Raw genomic sequence first — 18,199 nt, forward strand, 5'->3', positions numbered from 1 at the left:
TTTTCGATGAAATGAGAGTCGCATCCCGGTAGAACCGAACGAGGCGAAGAAAGGAATAACCTTGAATAAAATTATATTATTGTGTTATGTTTTTTTTTTTTTTTACACATTTCTACCTTTAAGGCGCTCGTAATTTTGATTTTCACGATCTACTTTTAAGTTCTAGTTGTTCTTGTCTTCGTGCTTGTCTAGTTTTTCTGGTTTTCACGCTTGTCAGCAGTGGACTGAGCACGCGAAGCGAAGTCTCCTTTCTCGACCCCGCCGCCATGTTGTTTTGCCTCCGCCGCCTGGATGCGAGAAGCCGCTTCTTTATCCATCAAATGCTTAGATCCCCCATCAGTCTTATGACCTCCTTCTTTGTCCATTCTTGCTGCAAATTCGCTACGAAAAAAGTGGTAAAATTTGTCAAGTCCCAGTTTTACGGAGAAAACAAGGAGCCAAACATCACTGATTGTAGCAACACAGATTGAGATTTCACCCAGATTGAAATGTAAAAGACTTCCTTTCGATAGATTACCAAGGTCTAAACTGCTTTTAATCGAAAAGTTATAATGATGCTACGATGATGCTGTCCTTAAGACTAGCTCCCTACAGAGGTTCATAAATCAATTGCTCATCCCGTCCACCAGAAGTTTTCATTCCAGAAGAATATATACTTGCTGAAAGGAATATTTCAGATCGAGCGTCGTTTTATTTATGTCTTGCCACGTTGCATCAGATTTAGCAATACCTAGCACTAGCCGTTTGATTCTGCCAGGCAAAGGTAGATGAACTTAAGTTTTTTTTTCAGGTAATAGCTTCTTCAATCTTTGTCTCCGATGCAGCTAACGGAGATATATATTTTGCAATATTTCCAATCACGGTTTTGGAAGCCATCTTGATGGGTAGATAGGCAGCAACGCCAGGAATTGCAGTGTTTGTCTTTGAATCCGATGGCAAATAATTTGCCATCGGAAAAAAATGGAATTCTGAACAATCTATCACTAGCAAAGTTGAGATACTGGACAAAGGATTGCGTTGACCAAATTTAAGGGAAGTAGCTGTGCTTGAAAGTGTCAAGTCGCGTTTTTAATTTTCCACCGCCGCTTACAAGTTCCTGTCATTTCATCTGTATATACGGCCCTTTCACCATATAAAACTCGCTCTATTTCGAGACCAATGCCAGTTAAATGTCTACAAATCTTTTTTGCAGCGTGATTTATGCTACACTCGTAAACTTTCCGATAAAACGGACATTAAAAAACGAGAGAGTAATAGCTACACTACCAAAAATGCTTGCCCTTCTTAATTAAAGGATCTTCCGAAGACTTCACAGCAATTTCACAGCGAAGGCTTCCCTCAATGATGTAGCATCTATACTTAAAATTCTTAAATAGGAACAAATAAGAAACGCTTATTACCTTCAAGGAAATGAGCTGAAATTTGTAAGACGAATCCCCGTGAAATTTTGAAGTCTCCTTCCAGGACCGTTTTACCTTTGGGATGAGTGATTTTGCATTCAGATGCCTCTTTATTAAAGTGCACCTAACCCCCAAATTTTTTTTTCGCTTAAATGAATCCACTTACTGTTAAAACTAATTCGGCGAAAAAATTTTTGAATTTGGTTGAATCCTCAATTTGCTATGGCCCGCCGAAAACGCGAAAATCGCTCTAAATCGGCGCCATTTTGTTTCACGACCGAGTTCTGGGGGGAATGGGTCCAGCGGCAGTTGTGACGTCTACCCAGGAACGAAACGTGTTTCGCCGCTAGTCATTTCACTGTAGTGGCTGTGTTGCTCGTGAAGAATTTGCAGCTAAAATACCTACGAGGTGTGTTGCAGGCGGTTGCAGCAACACCCCAGACCCCAGAAAATGGAATAGCGTTTCACTGTATTCCATATTTTGGTGACGATCGGCCACAAGCGAAAAAAAGACGAAAAAAGTGGGTGGACTTTGTAAAGCAAGAGAGAGCGAAGTGGGAGCCTTCGAAGAACTCGGCCATCTGTTCAGTGCACTTCAAGCCAGGAGATTTCCACCTCAGGTATGAAGTTTATATCAGAGTCATCTGAATAAAAACTCATCTCTGACTCTGAGGAGGAAGACATCTTGATCTTCTAGCGAAAATTTGGGCGTTTTAGAGCTAAAATATGCAAAAGCGAGTATTCTACACTACGACGTCCAAAGAAAGGAAAGAGAAATGACTGAGGGCTGTTCTATTCGGTTCCTGGGTAGACGTCACAACCTCGCTCGACCCAGACTCCCTAAAACGCGGTCGTGAAACATCTCGAGCACGACTTTGGCGGACCATAGAAAATTGAGGATTCAACCAAATTCAAACATTTTTTCGCGAAATTAGTTTAAACAGTAAGTGGATTCGTTTTAGCGAAAAAAAAATGGGAGGGTTAGGTGCACTTTAAGATATTTCATCAACGCTCTGACTGGCTGATCGCGAAACGTATGATTTTGTAATGACAATGACTCATCGTTTCTTGTCAAAATATTGCTGAGCTAAGCATGTCTTCAAAATCTCAAATAGCGGTGAGTTGGCACATTTTTCTTATAACAACGAGTGTGTTTTTCTAATGACAACGAGCCGGTCGCTTGATAACAAAGCTGACAACAGCGATTCTTAAACTGAAAACAAAAAAATGAATAATAAAAATAAATAAAAATATAATATATGCGCTTGCCTGTTTTTTAGTTGAAGTGTCGTATTTTAATATCTTTCGTGTTCATGCATGGCTTTAAACTGTCTCCAGGAATACACAGACATCAAAATAACGTAAGACAAACTTAAGGTAAGCTACTTTTCTACACGTAGCATTTAGAAAAAAATTCGACACATTCGTATTCATTATCTTACGTGGCTGAAACCGTTACCAAATCTGTAACGTAAACAACGTACACAACGTCTTAGCCGCCTGTGAAATAACAAATCACATCTATGTTCGTGTGAAAAGGGTTTGAAGCAAAGGTTTGGATCTTTTCACCGGAAATTTAAGCTATTAAAGGCTGATTTTCTGAGACTCAGTACATGCTCACTGACCCGAAAATTCTAGGAAAAGCACCAATTTGACTATACAAGGACATGCTAAGCATACTTTCTTCACAGTTGCTTCTCCAAGTAAGTTTCTCTTCCAGAGGAATTGTTACTTATGCAAGTTCTTTATATTCAAATTAAGCAAACAATGACTGGATCTTATAAAAGGTCTTCAAGAAAGTGTGCACGTGATTAAAGCCCTCGTTTTAACAACGTTAATCATAATGATATTTATCTGTCCTTCTAAAAATTATGGTTTTCTGTAATAGAAAAGGAACGAGAAATACTTACTTACAAGCCAACAAGCTGATATTTTTAGAATGTGTTCACTGAGAAATTTTGGAATCTCCTTCCAACGTTTCACCTTTGTGACTGGGTTCTTGTCTTTTCTGACGCATCTCTATATTGTTTCCGAGAAAATTACGTCAGCATCAATTACAGGTAGTGAATTTCTTGGAATTACCTACTAACATAACAATTAGTCCTAAAAACAATACACGCTGTAAAGGCAATGAAGTTTCTTTTTGATGACAGTGTGCGCTCGTGGTGACTCGTCGTTGCTTGACAGTATATTGCTTGGCTAGACACATATATGTTTTAGTGAAAATTTCATGCAAACAGCAGTTTCGAAACTGGTACACTTCGCTTTGTATTAAGATGTCTCTGTTTTGAAAAGTCAATCGTTTCTGAGAAAAATGCAGGAATCAAGTTTCTCCGAAATACCTAGCATGAACTTAGCCCTGACACAATACACGCTGTGAATGCGATCAAGGTTCTTTTTGATGATAGCGTAAGCACGTAATGACTCGTCGTTGCGTGACAGTATATTGCTGGGCCAAGCAAGTATTACTTAAAATCTCATGCAAATAGCAAATTCAACTTGCTACAGCAGTCGTTTTGTTTCAGATACCTCTGTAATAAACAGTCAAACGTTTCCGAGAAAATTACGTCAGTATTCAATTACAAGAAGCAATTTTCTTGGAAATACACTTAATCAAACATAAACTTACTGCAGCTCTTATTTAAACAACTCACCCGACTGCGACTCACCGTTGCTCGTGAATATATTGTTAGGCTAGGCTAATCTCAAGTGGACGTTTCAAATAGCTGTTTTCAACTCCTTGTAAGTTTATTATTTACAAAAATCTCTGTACTAATTTTTATCGAAACCGTAAGCTTCGATCATTAATTTATGAAAAAGCAAACATGTTGGTGACGTGACCCAACTAGAAAACTATTGGCTGGTGAAACAAAGAAATATGTTGTTTAAATGGGTGACAAATCAAAATAACAAAGAAAGACTGTTCAAAGCACTTATCTTCCCTATAGCCTAGCTTTTGTAATTCTTAAAAGATCGGCTCCTACAAACATATATACCGGTACATGACATTTTTGGACGTTTGCTTTTCTGAAAGAATAATTGCTATGCTTGTATTTTTCGCGAAGAAAGGACTGCATATTAAATGTAGAGGTTCCTTCCTGTGAGCCGAGTGCTTATTGACCCGACAGTCAGATTCTACGAAAAGTGTCAACTCGGCTGCCACAAGTATGAGCGAAATACTGAACAGTAAGCAAGTTTACTACTTGTGTTTGTGTAAATATCTATATAGACAACGCTCTATATATTGAACGTTTCCAATTTCCAGTCGTTTCCAATTCGACGGCAAAACAGTTTGGCGACAAGAGCCGATAATTACAAATTTCTAAGCTAGAAGTATTCGCCAGTATTTTCTCTTTCACTATGTGCATTTTAAGCCCTAGTCACCTGGTATTCTTGGTTTCTTCACCAGACTGTTCGCTCCCTCCTTCTTTGCTCTTGTTTTCGTTTCTGGCTGCTGCGGCCTGAGCTCGTGCTGGGAAGCTTCCTTTATCAACTTCGCCGCCATGTTGTTTTGCATAAGCTGTCTGGATACGAGCCGCATCTTCTTTAGTCATGGCATTCTCGGGTTGTGCACCAGACTGTTGGTCTCCTTTGTCCATTCCTCCTTCGATCTATTGGAAAATCATCGTTAAAAAAGTGATGATACTAATTAACAATCTTCTTCGGATTTCAAGGCTTAAACATCGAACCCAATGCGAACGTAGTTGTAAACAATTGACGTTCTCTTTTCATTTGTTGCACTTAATTGAGTTTCAGAACTGACCAGTCAATGATTTCGATTCTCTCATACAGCTCTAACAAAATGAATTGAAAATCAGAATATGTATATTTTTCTATTTAAAAGTGTCTTTATTTCGATTTGATAGTGTCATTTGTTTGGAAGTAATTGTCTACCGAGCATATAAGTTTTTTTAGTGTGGGTTTTCCCGCAAAATGTACCGTGGAACTGGCCAAAACAAAAAACACAAACGATTACTCAATCATTTCAATCTCTAAAAGAACACTAGCAAAACCTCATTACAACCTTAAAAAAGGTTCAATCTTGCAACCTAAATTGCTACGGCTTCCTCGTTTAACAACAGTAATGTTACGACCTTTACACTCTTTTTTTTTTTTTTTTTTAATTTGGCTAATACCCTCCATGAAGGGCATGGGAACAGCCTTCGTGAAGTCTATTTTTAAAATGGTAAGGTTGTTGTTTTTAACAAAAGAAAGTAAAATTCATATCTTTAAGCCACCCTGTAATTTCCTTTTTATCGTACAGACAAACTGACTATTTGCATAAACAGTGCAAAATGGAGAAATGACGTAGTCAGATGCAAGATTTATTGCAGTTCTCGGAGTCAAGGAAGACCTTAGGACTGAATCAATCCTCAGTCTTGTTCTCAAGCGTCACCGGTTCAGTCGTGTACTGCACGAGTGGCGTACCCACAACCGAATATTACTGAAACAATTACATCACATCTATTATCGTATGTAAAGGCTGTGATAAACATGTTTACACGACTCAAAAGGGTTGGATCTTTTCCCGGAAAAGCTGATTTTCTGGGAATTAGCTTCGGTCAGGGGAGAGATGCTTAATTACTGACCCTTGGGATTCTAAGAAAAGCATCAACTCGGCCGCTACAAGCATATATTTATGTATCGCTTTTTATATTTTTTGACACTGACGTCTCGAAGCTAAGTGGGTTTTCCTTTTAGACGAATAATTACCATATATGATTTTTAGCGAAGATCGTTTTATTTTTCCAATTTTCTGGAAATAAACCCCGTCCTTCAGGTTTAGCCACTCTGAACACATGTAGCTTATTTGTCATGATCACATTAAAACCCGCATACCACGGCTTCGTTATTCAAATGATTCTAATTTCCCTCACATTTTACTTTTTGGTTAACAAAGCGGCGATGGACTGAACAGTATTAACGCACTTCCACTTGTATTTGTAACATTTTGATCAAAGAACAACGCTACATACATTTAACGATTCTACGGCTAGACAGTTGTGCCACATTAGCCGAATTACAAATTTCTACTTTTAAGGTGTTCGTATTTTCTTTTTCACGATCTACTTTTAAGTTCTAGCTGTTCTTGTCTTCATGCTTGCCTAGTTTTTCTGGTTTTCACGCTTGTCAGCAGTGGACTCAGCACGCGCAGCGAAGCTTCCTTTCTCCACCCCGCCGCCATGTTGTTTTGCTTGAGAACTCTGGATGCGAGAAGCCGCTTCTTTATCCATCTTATGCTTAGATCCTCCATCTGTCTTTTGGCGTCCCTCTTTGTCCATTCTTGCTGTAAATTCGCTACGAACAAAATAATGAAATTTGTTAATGTTAAACTCCACTATACTGAGAAAACGACGAGCCAGTTAAACAACGCAGATTTCACCCAGATTGAAATGTAAAATAATTCTTTCCAATAGATTACCAAGGTCTAAACTGGTTTAAATCGAAAAGGTAGCCAGTGATGCTATCCTTAAGACTATATAGCTACCCACAGAGTTTCATAGATCAATTGCTCATCCCGCTCTTCACAAATTTTCATTCCAGAAGAATATATACTTGCTGATAGGAATATTTTAGATCGAGCGTCGTATCATTTACGTCTTACCACGTTGCATTTAGCAATACCTGGCACTAGTCGTTTAATTCTGCCGGGCAAAGGCAGATGAACTTAGATTTTTTTCAGGTAATAGCTTCTTCGATCTTTGTCTGAGATGCAACTAACGGAGATATATATTTTGCAATATTTCTTATCACGGTTTTGGAAGCCATCTTCACGGGTGGGCAGCAACGTTAGGAATACAGTGTTTGTCTTTGAATCCCACGGCAAATAATTTTCTGAAAAATGGAGTTCTGAGCAAGTTATGAATGGCAAAGTTAGTAAGATACTGGACAAAGGATTGAGTTGACCAAATTTAAAGAAAGTAGCTGTGCTTGAAAGCGTCAAGTCGCGTTTTTAATTTTCCACCGCCGCTTACAAGTTCCTGCCAGTTCGTCTGTATATACGGCCCTTTCACCTTATGAAATTCGCTTTGTTTCGAGACCAATGCCAGTTAAATGTCTACAAATCTTTTTTGCAGCGTGTCTTATGCTACACTCGTAAACTTTCCGATAAAACGGACATTAAAACAATAGTAATAGCTACATTACCAAAAATGCCTGCATCTCTTAATTAAAGGATCTTCCGAAGACTTCACAGCAATTTCACGGCAAAGGCCATCGAAGCTCTTCGCTCAATGATATAGCATCTATACTTATAATTCTTAAATAGGAAAAAAAATAAGAAACGCTGATTACCTTAAAGCAAATGGGCTGTAATTTATAAGGCGTATCCCGGTGTAATTTGGAACTTCCTTCCAGCGTTTCACCTTTGTGGATGAGTGATTTTGCATTCAGATGCCTCTTTTTTAAGATATTTCATCAACGCTCTGATTGGCTGATCGCGAAATGCATGATTTTGTAATGACAATGACTCATCGTTTCTTGTCAAAATATTGCTGTGCTAAGCATATCTTCAAAATCTCAAATAGTGCTGATTTGGCACATTTTTCTTATAACAACGAGTGTGGCTCGATAACAAAGCTGACAACAGCGATTCTTAAACTAAAAAAAACAATAATAATAAAAATAAAAATAAATAAAACAAAAATAAATAAAAATATAATATATGCGCCTACCTGTTTCTTAGTCAATGTGTCTTATTTTAATGTCTTTCGTGTTTATGGCTTTAAACTGTCTCCAGGAATACAGAGACATCAAAATAACGCAAGAGAAACTTATAAGGTAAGCTACTTTTCTACACGTAGCATTTAGAAAAAAATTTGACACATTCGTATTCATTATCTTACGTGGCTGAAACCGTCACGAAATCTGTCACGTAGATAACGTACACAACGCCTTAGCCGCCTGTGAAATAACTAAATCACATCTATGTTCGTATGAAAACACTGTGATAAACCTTTTTTCAAGGGTTAAGTTTGAAACAAAGGTTTGGATCTTTTTACCGGAAATTTAAGCCATTAAAGGCTGATTTTCTGAGGAAACCTCGCTCAGTACATGCTCATTGACCCGAAAACTTATAGGAAAAGCACAATTTGACACGCTAAGCATACTTTCTTCACAGTTGCTTCTCCAGGTAAGTTTCTTTTCCAAAGGAATTGTTAGTTATGCAAGTTCTTTATATTCAAATTAAGCAAACAATGACTGGATCTTGTAAAAGATCTTCAAGAAAGTGTGCACGTGATTAAAGCCCTCGTTTTAACAACGTTAATCATAATGATATTTATCTGTCCTTCTAAAAATTATTGTTTTCTGTAATAGAAAAGGAACGAGAAATGCTTACTTACCAGCAAAAAAGTTGAAATTTTTAGAATGTGTCCACTATGTAATGTGTTCTTCCAACGTTTCACCTTTGTGAGTGAGTTCATCTTGTCTTTTCTGACGCATCTCTATATCGTTTCCGAGAAAATCACGTCAGCAGCAATTAAAGGTAGTGAGTTTCTTGGAATTACCTACTAACATAACAATTAGTCCTAAAACAATACACGCTTTCTGATGAGAGTGCGCACTCGTGGTGACTCGATAGTGACTCGTGGTGACTCGTGGTGACTCGTGGTGACTGGTTGTGACCCGTGGTGACTCGTGGTGACTCGTGGTGACTCGTGGTGACTCGTGGTGACTCGTGGTGACTCGTGGTGACTCGTGGTGACTCGTGGTGACTCGTGGTGACTCGTGGTGACTCGTGGTGACTCGTGGTGACTCGTGGTGACTCGTGATGATTCGACAGTGACTCGTGGCTGCTTGACAGTATATTGCTGGGCTAGACACATATGTTTTAGTGAAAATTTCATGCAAACAACAGTTTCGAAACTGCTACACTTCGCTTAGCCCTGAAACAATACACGCTGTGAATGCGATCAAGGGTCTTTTTGATGATAGTGTGAGCACGTGGCGGCTTCCCGTTGCTTGACAGTATATTGCTGGGCCAAGCAAGCATTACTTAAAATCCCATGCAAATAGCAAATTCAACTTGCTACAGCAGTTGTCTTGTTTCAGATGCCTCTGTAATAAACAGTCAATCGTTTCCGACAAATTTGGTCAGCATTCAATCACTAGAAACAATTTTCTTGGAAAGACACTTAATCAAACATAAACTTACGGTAGCCCTTGATTAAACAACTCACCCGACTGCGACTCATCGTTGCTCGTCAATATATTGTTAGGCTAGGCTAATCTCAAGTGGACGTTTCAAATAGCTCTTTTCAACTCCTTGTAAGTTTTAATTTACAAAAATCTCGGTATGATTTTTATCGAAACCGAACTGCTTCGATCATTAATTTATGGAAAAGCAAACATGTCGGTGACGTGACCCAGGTAGAAAGCTATTGGCTGGTGAAACAAGGAGATCTATTTTTTAAATGGGTGACAAATTAAAATAACAAAGAAAGACTGTTCTAAGCACTTATCTTCCATATAGCCTAGCTGAGGCGATAGCTTATGTATTTATTAAAACATCGGCTGCTACAAACATATATATCGGTACATGATATTTTTTTGACGTTTGCGGCTTTTGTCTCTTTTCTGGAAGAATAATTGCTATGCTTGTATTTTTAGCGAAGAAAGGACTGTATATTAAATGCAGAGGTTCCATCCTGTGAGCCGAGTGCTTATTGATCCGTCAGTCAGATTCTACGAAAAGTATCAACTCGGCTGCCACAAGTATGAGCGAAATACTGAACAGTAAGCAAGTTTACTTGAGTTTGTATAAATATCTATATAGAAAACGCTCTATATATTGAACGTTTCCAATTTTCAGTCGTTTTCAATTCCACGGCAAAACAGTTTGGCGACAAGAGCCGATAATTACAAAATTCTAAGCTAGAAGTATTCGCCTGTATTTTCTCTTTCACAATGTACATTTTAAGCACTAGTCACCTGGTATTCCTGGTTTCTTCACCAGACTGTTCGCTCCCTTCTTCTTTGCTCTTGTTTTCGTTTCTGGCTGCTGCGGCCTGAGCTCGTGCTGGGAAGCTTCCTTTATCAACTTTGCCGCCATGTTGTTTTGCATAAGCGCTCTGGATACGAGCCGCATCTTCTTCAGTCATGGGATTCTTGGGTTGTGCACCAGACCGTTGGTCTCCTTTGTCCATTCCTCTGTTGATCTATTGGAAAATCATGTTAAAAAAGTGATGATATTAATTAACAATCTTCTTTGCATTTCAAGGCTTAAACATCGAGCCCAATGCGAACGTAGTTGTAAACAATTGACGTTCTCTTTTCATTTGTTGCACTTAATTGAGTTTCAGAACTGACCAGTCAATGATTTCGATTTTCTCATACAGCTCTAACAAAATGAATTGAAAATCAGAATATGCATATTTTCCTATTTAAAAGTGTCTTTATTTTGATTTGATAGTGTCGTTTGTTTGGAGGTAATTGTCTACCGAGCATATAAGTTCTTTTAGTGTGGGTTTTCCCGCAAAATGTACCATGGAACTGGCCTAAACAAAAAACACAAACGATTACTCAATCATTCCTCTAAAAGAACACAAGCAAAACCTCATTACAACCTTAAAAAAGGTTCAATCTTACAGCCTAAATTGCTACAGCTTCCTCGTTTAACAACCGTAATGGTATCGACCTTTACACTCTTTTTTTAATTTGGCTAATAAATTAGATAAAAAATTACATACCGCGACACGCTGTAATAAAATGTGCTCGCTTTGTAATTCTGAAATCTTCCTATGTCTGTCCTTTGTGAGTGTCAATAGTCTTTTTAGTCAGGTGCTTTTCGCTATAAACAAACGTTTCCGAGAAAATGACGTCAGCATAATTTGTGCAAAGCAATTTCTCGGAAAACACTTAAACAGTGAATCGCGCGAGTGACGTCATAACTCAGACAAATCCAGACAAACAAAACGGAATGGTGGAAGACTTGACGCTTTTTCAAGCGCGTAAGCAACTGTTCCGAAAACAATTTTTAAAACGAAAATTTGGCGTTCATTTTCCTCCTATTTCTCTCAGAACACGCTTATGTTGTCTGACTCCCACGGGGTTCCAATAATTTGCATTCTATTTTTTGACTTCGTGCTTCGTTATTAGTATGGGTAATCATGCGGTTTCGAGTTCAGTTAGGAGTTAATTTGCACGAGTGAATTTTTCAAAAAGCTGAAATTGCACGAGCCGCTTCGGCGAGTGTAATTCCTGCTTTTTGAAAAACTCACAAGTGCAAATTAATTCCAAATTGAACGAGGAAAACCGTATGATTACTTATTAATAATATAAACATGAAAAAAACTGCGTGGAGGAAGCGCCGGAAGATCTTTCTTGAAGCCATTTTTTCTCATTCGAGAAAACCTTTTTCAAAGTTTCTGCACAAAATTTTCGTCATCGTTTTACGTGATATCATTGGCTTAGAAAATTTCCTATTGCCTTTCAGCCAATCAAAATCGAGAATTACGATGTGTAATTTGCACTGGTGTTACACTTTTTGCACTGGTGTTACACTTTTTGCACTATGTTACACTTGAACTGCACTGCTCTCAGCCAATCAGAATCGAGTATTTTTTTTCCTATATGGGTTTGGGGCTCCGCTTGGCGGTCCTTCGGGCCGCTGGAGCTCCGCTAAAAACGTGCCTAGATGAATTTTTTTTTTCTTAAATTAAGATCATGATCTTCACGCAGCTTGAGTCCTAAATTGTCTTAAATTAGAAGTGTTATCATTATTGCTGTTCATATTTAGGCTTAATGTAATCCATCAAATATTTTCGCTCGGGCGCGATTAGTCTAAACGGCATCACGTGACTGAATATTCCCCGGCTAAAACTGGGGAATATCCAAGTGAGATTCCCCAACTTTCAAACCGCGCGTGTTGCGAAATACGATTGAAGAATAATAAACACAATGGCCTCCATTTGGGCGAAAGCACGCTCGGATATTTGTCCTTGGGCATTATCTGTTCCTCAAAGCTCACAGTTCGTGAACTCTTCGATTTTCGGCAGAGAAAATGTCCGCGGACAAATATCCGAAGATATTTTTGCCCCAAATGGATGCTACTGTTTATATAGTTCACACTACGCCGGAGAAATCTAAAAACGCATCTTTATTTGTACGCTTAGACCAACCGTCCCGACTAATCCTTCACGAAAAGGGAGCTTTTCGAAAACGATGACGTCACGATAATTGCGCGATTTCCCTGACAGAGTTTTCCTCGAACACAAATCAAAAGTGACCAGTGATTGTTGCGTTTTCAAATTCCTCTGGTGTAGTATGGATGGGGTTTGGTTGATCTGTTGGTGGTCGTGCACCAAGTCCTAGACAGTCCTGTAAGCAACAAATTGAAACGAACAAAAACAACAACAAACCAAGAGTCTTTATGTTGCCGAGATGATTTGCAGCTTGTGCCCTAAAATTTGAAAATTGCATTTATATAGAGTAGATTTTATCGTTCATTTGAAATCTTTTGAAAGCTGCTGCTAGCTCTAGATTCTTCATATTTCGTACGAGGGAGAAAATAGCGATTGTAAAATCTCTAACTTAATGTATAGACTTAGGTCAGCCTAAAAGCGTAGCTCCTGGGCCGGGTTGTTCAGAGCCCGATTAAGCTAACCCAGGAAAAGGTAGAATTTGATTTGCAACTTTGGGGTGAGGTTTTGTGTATATTGTTTGGCCTTCTGTTTTGAGTTTTAATAATCACCATATATACAAAACAAAGCAGCAAAAAAATTTGTATGGAAGAAAAAGTTATAATTCGGTTAACTTTTAACCTTGGGTTAGCGTTAACGGGCTTCCAAACAATCCTGCCCTGTTTTCAACAGGTTATCCTGAAGTGAGCTCGCGATCCAATCGAAAACCATCACTTGGTCAGCGGTCAACTTCAAAAAAACACCTAACTTCGCTGAGCTGTAAACTTGAGCCCGCGATATGGTCACGTGATACTGGTCAGCGAATACCTTGTTTTGACAGGTCTCAATTGATCATAACATGGATGTCCAATATCAAAGAAGTATAGGGTAAACCAAGGCTGCATGTCTCTGTCAACCTATTATTTGGAGTATGGCCGCCATGTTGCGCGACTCCGTCGTCGTCGCCGTCGCCGTTGTCGTCGTGCGTACGCGCCCGCGAGCAATACTACTAGCCATGATAACCATGAGAAAATCAATTCATGGGTTTCCTTTACTTTCCTATATGAGTATGGGGCTCCGCTTGGCGGGCCTTCGGGCCGCCGGAGCTCCGCTACGATATATAATCGTTTCCTGTTCGCCAAATAGATATTGGATACTAGATCGAGCAGTCCGGGTTCGAGCCCTGTCGTGGTGCATTGTGTTGTGTTCTTAGGCAAGGCACTTGACACTCTCATAACAAATTTCGAAATGAAATTGCCATGGCAATGCCAAATGATACGGAGAGACGGGTGACACATTAAAATCTCGTCGAGGGAATAGGTATTGCGGAATAAATCATCTTCACTAAATTGTGACAAAGCCGCTGACGGGGTCGGGATAGCATCCACCGCACCCCTCCCTATGTACGTCTGACTAAGGTCACCACCAGCGTGGTGCTCGTATACAAATTCGCAGGTGTCGGTAATCATTTTGAAATTATGTGGCTGACCTTTCTTTGAACTTATCTTTACCAATAGTAATTATTGTAGTCAACGTCCAATACGCTACTTGGCCTTTAACCGTTAAGACGAAATGTACAATTTAACGAGTGCAAACAGAAGCGATGAAAAGGGAGCGGTTGCTACAAACAAAATAAATTACAAGTTATAGACGAATACAATAAAAGAAACAGAAATAACGAGCCGAAGGTAGACGATACTTACAAACGTTGTATGACTAGGAAGCTGAGGTACACGTAAAAAAAAAGGAAAACGGCAGGGCGGTAAACGAGACGAGAAGACGGTAGCGTCGCGAAGAAAATGCACAAATAAACTAGAAAGACGCATACAAAAGGGGACTGAAACAAAGCAAAATTATGCGAAAAAACCTAACAGAACATCGATAACATGAAAGCGAGATAAACGAAGAGAATGCGATGATCGCGAAAGAATGCACGCACAAACGGAAAAAATAACAATTAAATGCGGCTGCAACATTAATATAGCCGAAATAAATATTAATCGGGCTCAATTTAACAAACCATAATTTTGTTGGGACGTCTCACTCTGTTCTACTTGTTAAACACTTTCAGTTACAAGCGCGAAATTATACAAGTGAGTGGTTGAGCGAGTGAGCGAGTAGCGTAACCTTTAAGTAAGAAAAGATTGTTACTAAACCTGATTGTTTCTCAATAGCCTACCGCTTGAGAAAGTAATGCTGTGTCAAGCTGTCTTTTTATTGCTATTCATTGGGATCAATGGTAATGATCACACAACATGAGCAATTTTTGACTTCGTAACTAGAAAACTAACAAATCTCAAACTTAACAGGGCGATTATTTGATTAATATACAATCTCGTTTGCTTTCTCATCTTCGTAGTCTTGGCTGTCCCGCCTGTACATCACAGAAAAGTTGCTGTCAAGCCACAAGTCAAGCTCCACTCAAAAAGTGATTTGGAAACAATCGAGCAGCTGGTGCTGGAGAGCACTGAACTGGAAAATGGCTTGAGAAACTTGAATCTGAATTTGACAGAGGTGTGTTTTAGGAAGTTAATTAAAACAAAAGTCAAATAGACGATTCGACTGAGGCCTTGACCTTTTCATTCCAATGTTTCGCCGTTCTACGGAATTAAAAGAATTACAGTAGCTCAAGGTCTCAGTCGAGTCGTCTTTTTAACCACTCAACATTCTATTGAAGGGCTTTAAACGTTCACGCAATAAAAGAAAAGTGTTTTACCGCTGTCAGCAACAGATAACTTTTTGTGAAAAACGTTCAATGTAGTTAGTTATGATTCAGCTCGGCCAGAAAGTTCCTATAGTGACGATCCCTCAAAATAATCTCCTCGAAAGTAGTGTTAAAACTTCATGGGTAAATACATTGTTGGAAAATCTCTAATGTACGTAGCGACCCTCCGGAAGTAAAAGCTCTCAGAAAGGATCGACCCGAAAAAGTGATGCACTGGTTTTAAATACGAAACAATCGAATTAGAGATAGAAATTTATGGTCTGATATTTGCTTTAGACCCTTATCACAAATCTACACAAAGGCAATAGATCACCCTGTTTGGGTAGACGTGAAACCTGAAATATATTTAACCGCGCGGCCATGGGCCGAGCGCGGTTCTAGGTTTACCCGTGGTTTATTTTTTTTTTTTTTTTTTTTTTTTGTCGGTGACCAGACGCAGACCTCCGCTCGGCCAAACTTTGAGTCACGCAACGTGTGATGTTTTTCCGCCAGAAGCTGTTAAAACATAAACACACGGACAATTTTACGGATATTGTTTTCTTTTTTGTGGGTAAAATATATTTTCTTTTCGCTTTATCAAAGCGTTGGATTTAAAGGGAATAATAAATACGCTGAAAAAAGGTATTACGTCAGCCATGGAATGCGCTGACGTTGCAGCTTTCACTTTCGCTACGTGACAAATAAGATCGTGTTTACTTTGCAAGTTTATTTCGGCAGAAGCGACGGTCATTAATTTATTTGTAATTTTGCGAGTATTTCTTGCGGTTTTAGGCAAATGAAGTAAATCCTTTGACTGTTTCATCGCAGCGAGTTCATAGATCGGAAAGAAAATTAAATATTTGCAAAGAACGTGTCAGAACGTGCAAAGATTACGTCATCGATAGGGGAATAACCACCGTACTAAAGATAGCCGTAGATAACGCAATTCTTGAATTATGTGACTCGTGTGACTTCTTTGCTAACCCTTAACTCAAGGGAAAAAAACAATTAAATTTAATCGTGACTTTAAAGAAAGAAAGCGGTTTGTAATAGTGTTCGTATCTTCATGCCCATACATATCCCGAAGAAAGTTCCAGATTAAGACTATTACGTCATCGGAGATGTCACAACGGCTACGACTGATGGTGCGATAATAGAGTTTATGTTGATCAAGTGCTGTGATGTCTACAGTAATCAATGAATCATCAAAGATTGCTTTGGAATATGCACTGCGTTGCGACTGTAGTACTAAGAAAACAGTTAAATTTTAAAAGCGCGGTTATAAGATCTAACAGATCTTCTTGTTTCATATATGCTTCTCTCTGTATATTAGAGCACGATATTGTATTCTTTTTAAGATACGTCTGCCAACATGCGGTACTCGTTTAAATTAACCGAGTTTAGTGACTCGCTACCCCCCAAAATTCTTACCCTCCACAAATAACGATAGGAAGATTCTGCTCATTCTAAAAGGTGTGATAAACTTCACAAAAATAGGAGGGAAGGCGAAGACGCCCGAACTAAACATTTTATTGAAGTGTCAATTGTGTAGTCACTTGTTATGTCCTTTCCCTGTCAATCACATTTTCAAAAAGTGTTTCACCAAAATTTGGTGATTTTCTTTTCAGCTTAAATGTCGAGTTAGCTGAGAGATTTGGATTATCTGAAAATTTTTCATTGATTGTATTTTTCGAATCAGTTTGGAGACGATCTGCTATTTTTGGGAAAATTTTTAAATCCAAGATGATCCAAGATGGCGGATCCAAAACGGCGGACGTTTTGAAGTATGACTCATTACTGACTTGTCTTTCTTCCTCCAAAGCCAACATAGGAGTAAAACAAGCTTTAAAACCTAATGCAAATACAGAAAATGAAGAAAGCACATCAACTTACGACTAAAATAGTATTCATGGCAAAAAAATTTCCCAGATAAACTTTGGCAGCATGCTACAAAACGGTTAATGTTGGCGTCGTTACCTTCCCTCTTTTCCCTCGAAATCATTGAATGAGAACTGTAATTTTTTTCGGCATCCAGTCCAATATTATTGCTCTTGTTTCGTAGTACTTGTTAGCCTTTAAAGAAAATTGTTCGTGCATTTGTCTTCCAAAAATTATACGACTTCTGAGGCAAAATGCGTCGTATTCTATAGACAACTGAACAAACTAACATTGTCACCCACTTCCAGTACCGCCAGCAATTTGGGAACCTGACAACAGAAGAACAAACTGCATTAATGCAAACAGTTTCGTCGCTAAGAGACGCTCAACTCCGACTCACGACGGAGAGAATACGCGAAGAGAGGCAAAGACAAAGAGAAAACTTCGAAAACGCGCTCAGCCAACTACAAGCCACCATAGATGAACAAGAAAGGAATCTGCAAGACCATCGAGACAGACAGATCGAGGAATTCCGCAGAGTGAATGAAGAGATACTGAGGGCAAGGCAAACTCTAAGCCAAGAAGGGAACTGATTAAGCTAGATAACCGAGCGTAACTTTTGGTTCCCCATAATAAAGTAAAATATGTAGAATATAAAACGAAATGAAATAAAAATAAGTAAATAAAGTAGTTGGCGCACATAAACTCATAGCCCTGTTTGATACTGTTTTTATCTTTCCTAGCCTAGCATCGGTAGCCTGCGAACAGGCTCCCGTCGCAGGCAGGGGAATTCGGTGAGCGAACTGATCCGACGAGAGCAAAGAAAAGGAAGGGGCATTTTGAGGGCCGCTGGAAGTTATATGCACTATTTAGCGTAGCCCTAAGGAATCGCATGCGAAATTTAAAAAAAAAAAAAAAAAAAAAAAAAGAGGAAAACCTATAAAGACCCTGCCTATTTATTTTATTTTTGCTGCTGAAAAATGCCAAAGGCTTATGGCTGGTTTTTCCAGATTAGGCAAATTAAGGCCAAGACAACAGACGAAGGTCCAGCAGATTGACAATTGGTTATTATAATGAGTGGTACTATATACCCTCAC

The 18,199-nt window shown here is 38.9% G+C and overlaps 2 protein-coding genes and 1 long non-coding RNA gene across 3 annotated transcripts; 1 reads left to right on the plus strand and 2 right to left on the minus strand.

Annotated features, from left to right (window-relative positions):
- Nucleotides 1-133: 133 nt before the first annotated feature.
- Nucleotides 134-9,610, minus strand: LOC110058659 (uncharacterized). Its single transcript, XM_089285958.1, has 3 exons — nucleotides 9,581-9,610; nucleotides 4,785-5,011; nucleotides 134-381 (listed from the first exon to the last, which is right to left on the minus strand). The coding sequence occupies exons 1-3, from the start codon at nucleotides 9,593-9,595 to the stop codon at nucleotides 189-191; spliced, it is 435 nt and encodes a 144-aa protein (XP_089142084.1). The 5' UTR covers nucleotides 9,596-9,610; the 3' UTR covers nucleotides 134-188.
- On the minus strand, nucleotides 6,321-7,993 carry LOC149115722 (uncharacterized). The gene is made up of 2 exons (XR_016206263.1): nucleotides 7,695-7,993; nucleotides 6,321-6,698 (listed from the first exon to the last, which is right to left on the minus strand). It is a non-coding gene; the product is annotated as an uncharacterized LOC149115722 (long non-coding RNA).
- A 5,103-nt stretch (nucleotides 9,611-14,713) lies between the features above and the next one.
- On the plus strand, nucleotides 14,714-17,996 carry LOC149115723 (uncharacterized). The gene is made up of 3 exons (XM_089285714.1): nucleotides 14,714-14,759; nucleotides 14,880-15,034; nucleotides 17,411-17,996. The coding sequence occupies exons 1-3, from the start codon at nucleotides 14,714-14,716 to the stop codon at nucleotides 17,693-17,695; spliced, it is 486 nt and encodes a 161-aa protein (XP_089141840.1). The 3' UTR covers nucleotides 17,696-17,996.
- Nucleotides 17,997-18,199: the final 203 nt, after the last annotated feature.

The sequence above is a fragment of the Orbicella faveolata genome, unplaced genomic scaffold (assembly GCF_042242905.1).
Source record: "Orbicella faveolata isolate gen_17 unplaced genomic scaffold, um_ofav_v1 contig_13, whole genome shotgun sequence".
Lineage (NCBI taxonomy): Eukaryota > Metazoa > Cnidaria > Anthozoa > Scleractinia > Merulinidae > Orbicella > Orbicella faveolata.

What these genes read in the sequence shown, in the direction of transcription:
- LOC110058659 (XM_089285958.1), bottom strand. An exon ending in GAAGAAACCAAGAATACCAG is followed by an intron (nt 382 to 4,784) that starts GTGACTAGGGCT and finishes CTTTTTTCGTAG; the next exon opens with CGAATTTGCAGCAAGAATGG.
- LOC149115723 (XM_089285714.1), top strand. Translation starts at nt 14,714, where the DNA reads ATGCTGTGTCAAGCTGTCTTTTTATTGCTATTCATTGGGATCAATG. An exon ending in GCTATTCATTGGGATCAATG is followed by an intron (nt 14,760 to 14,879) that starts GTAATGATCACA and finishes TCATCTTCGTAG; the next exon opens with TCTTGGCTGTCCCGCCTGTA. An exon ending in TGAATCTGAATTTGACAGAG is followed by an intron (nt 15,035 to 17,410) that starts GTGTGTTTTAGG and finishes ACCCACTTCCAG; the next exon opens with TACCGCCAGCAATTTGGGAA.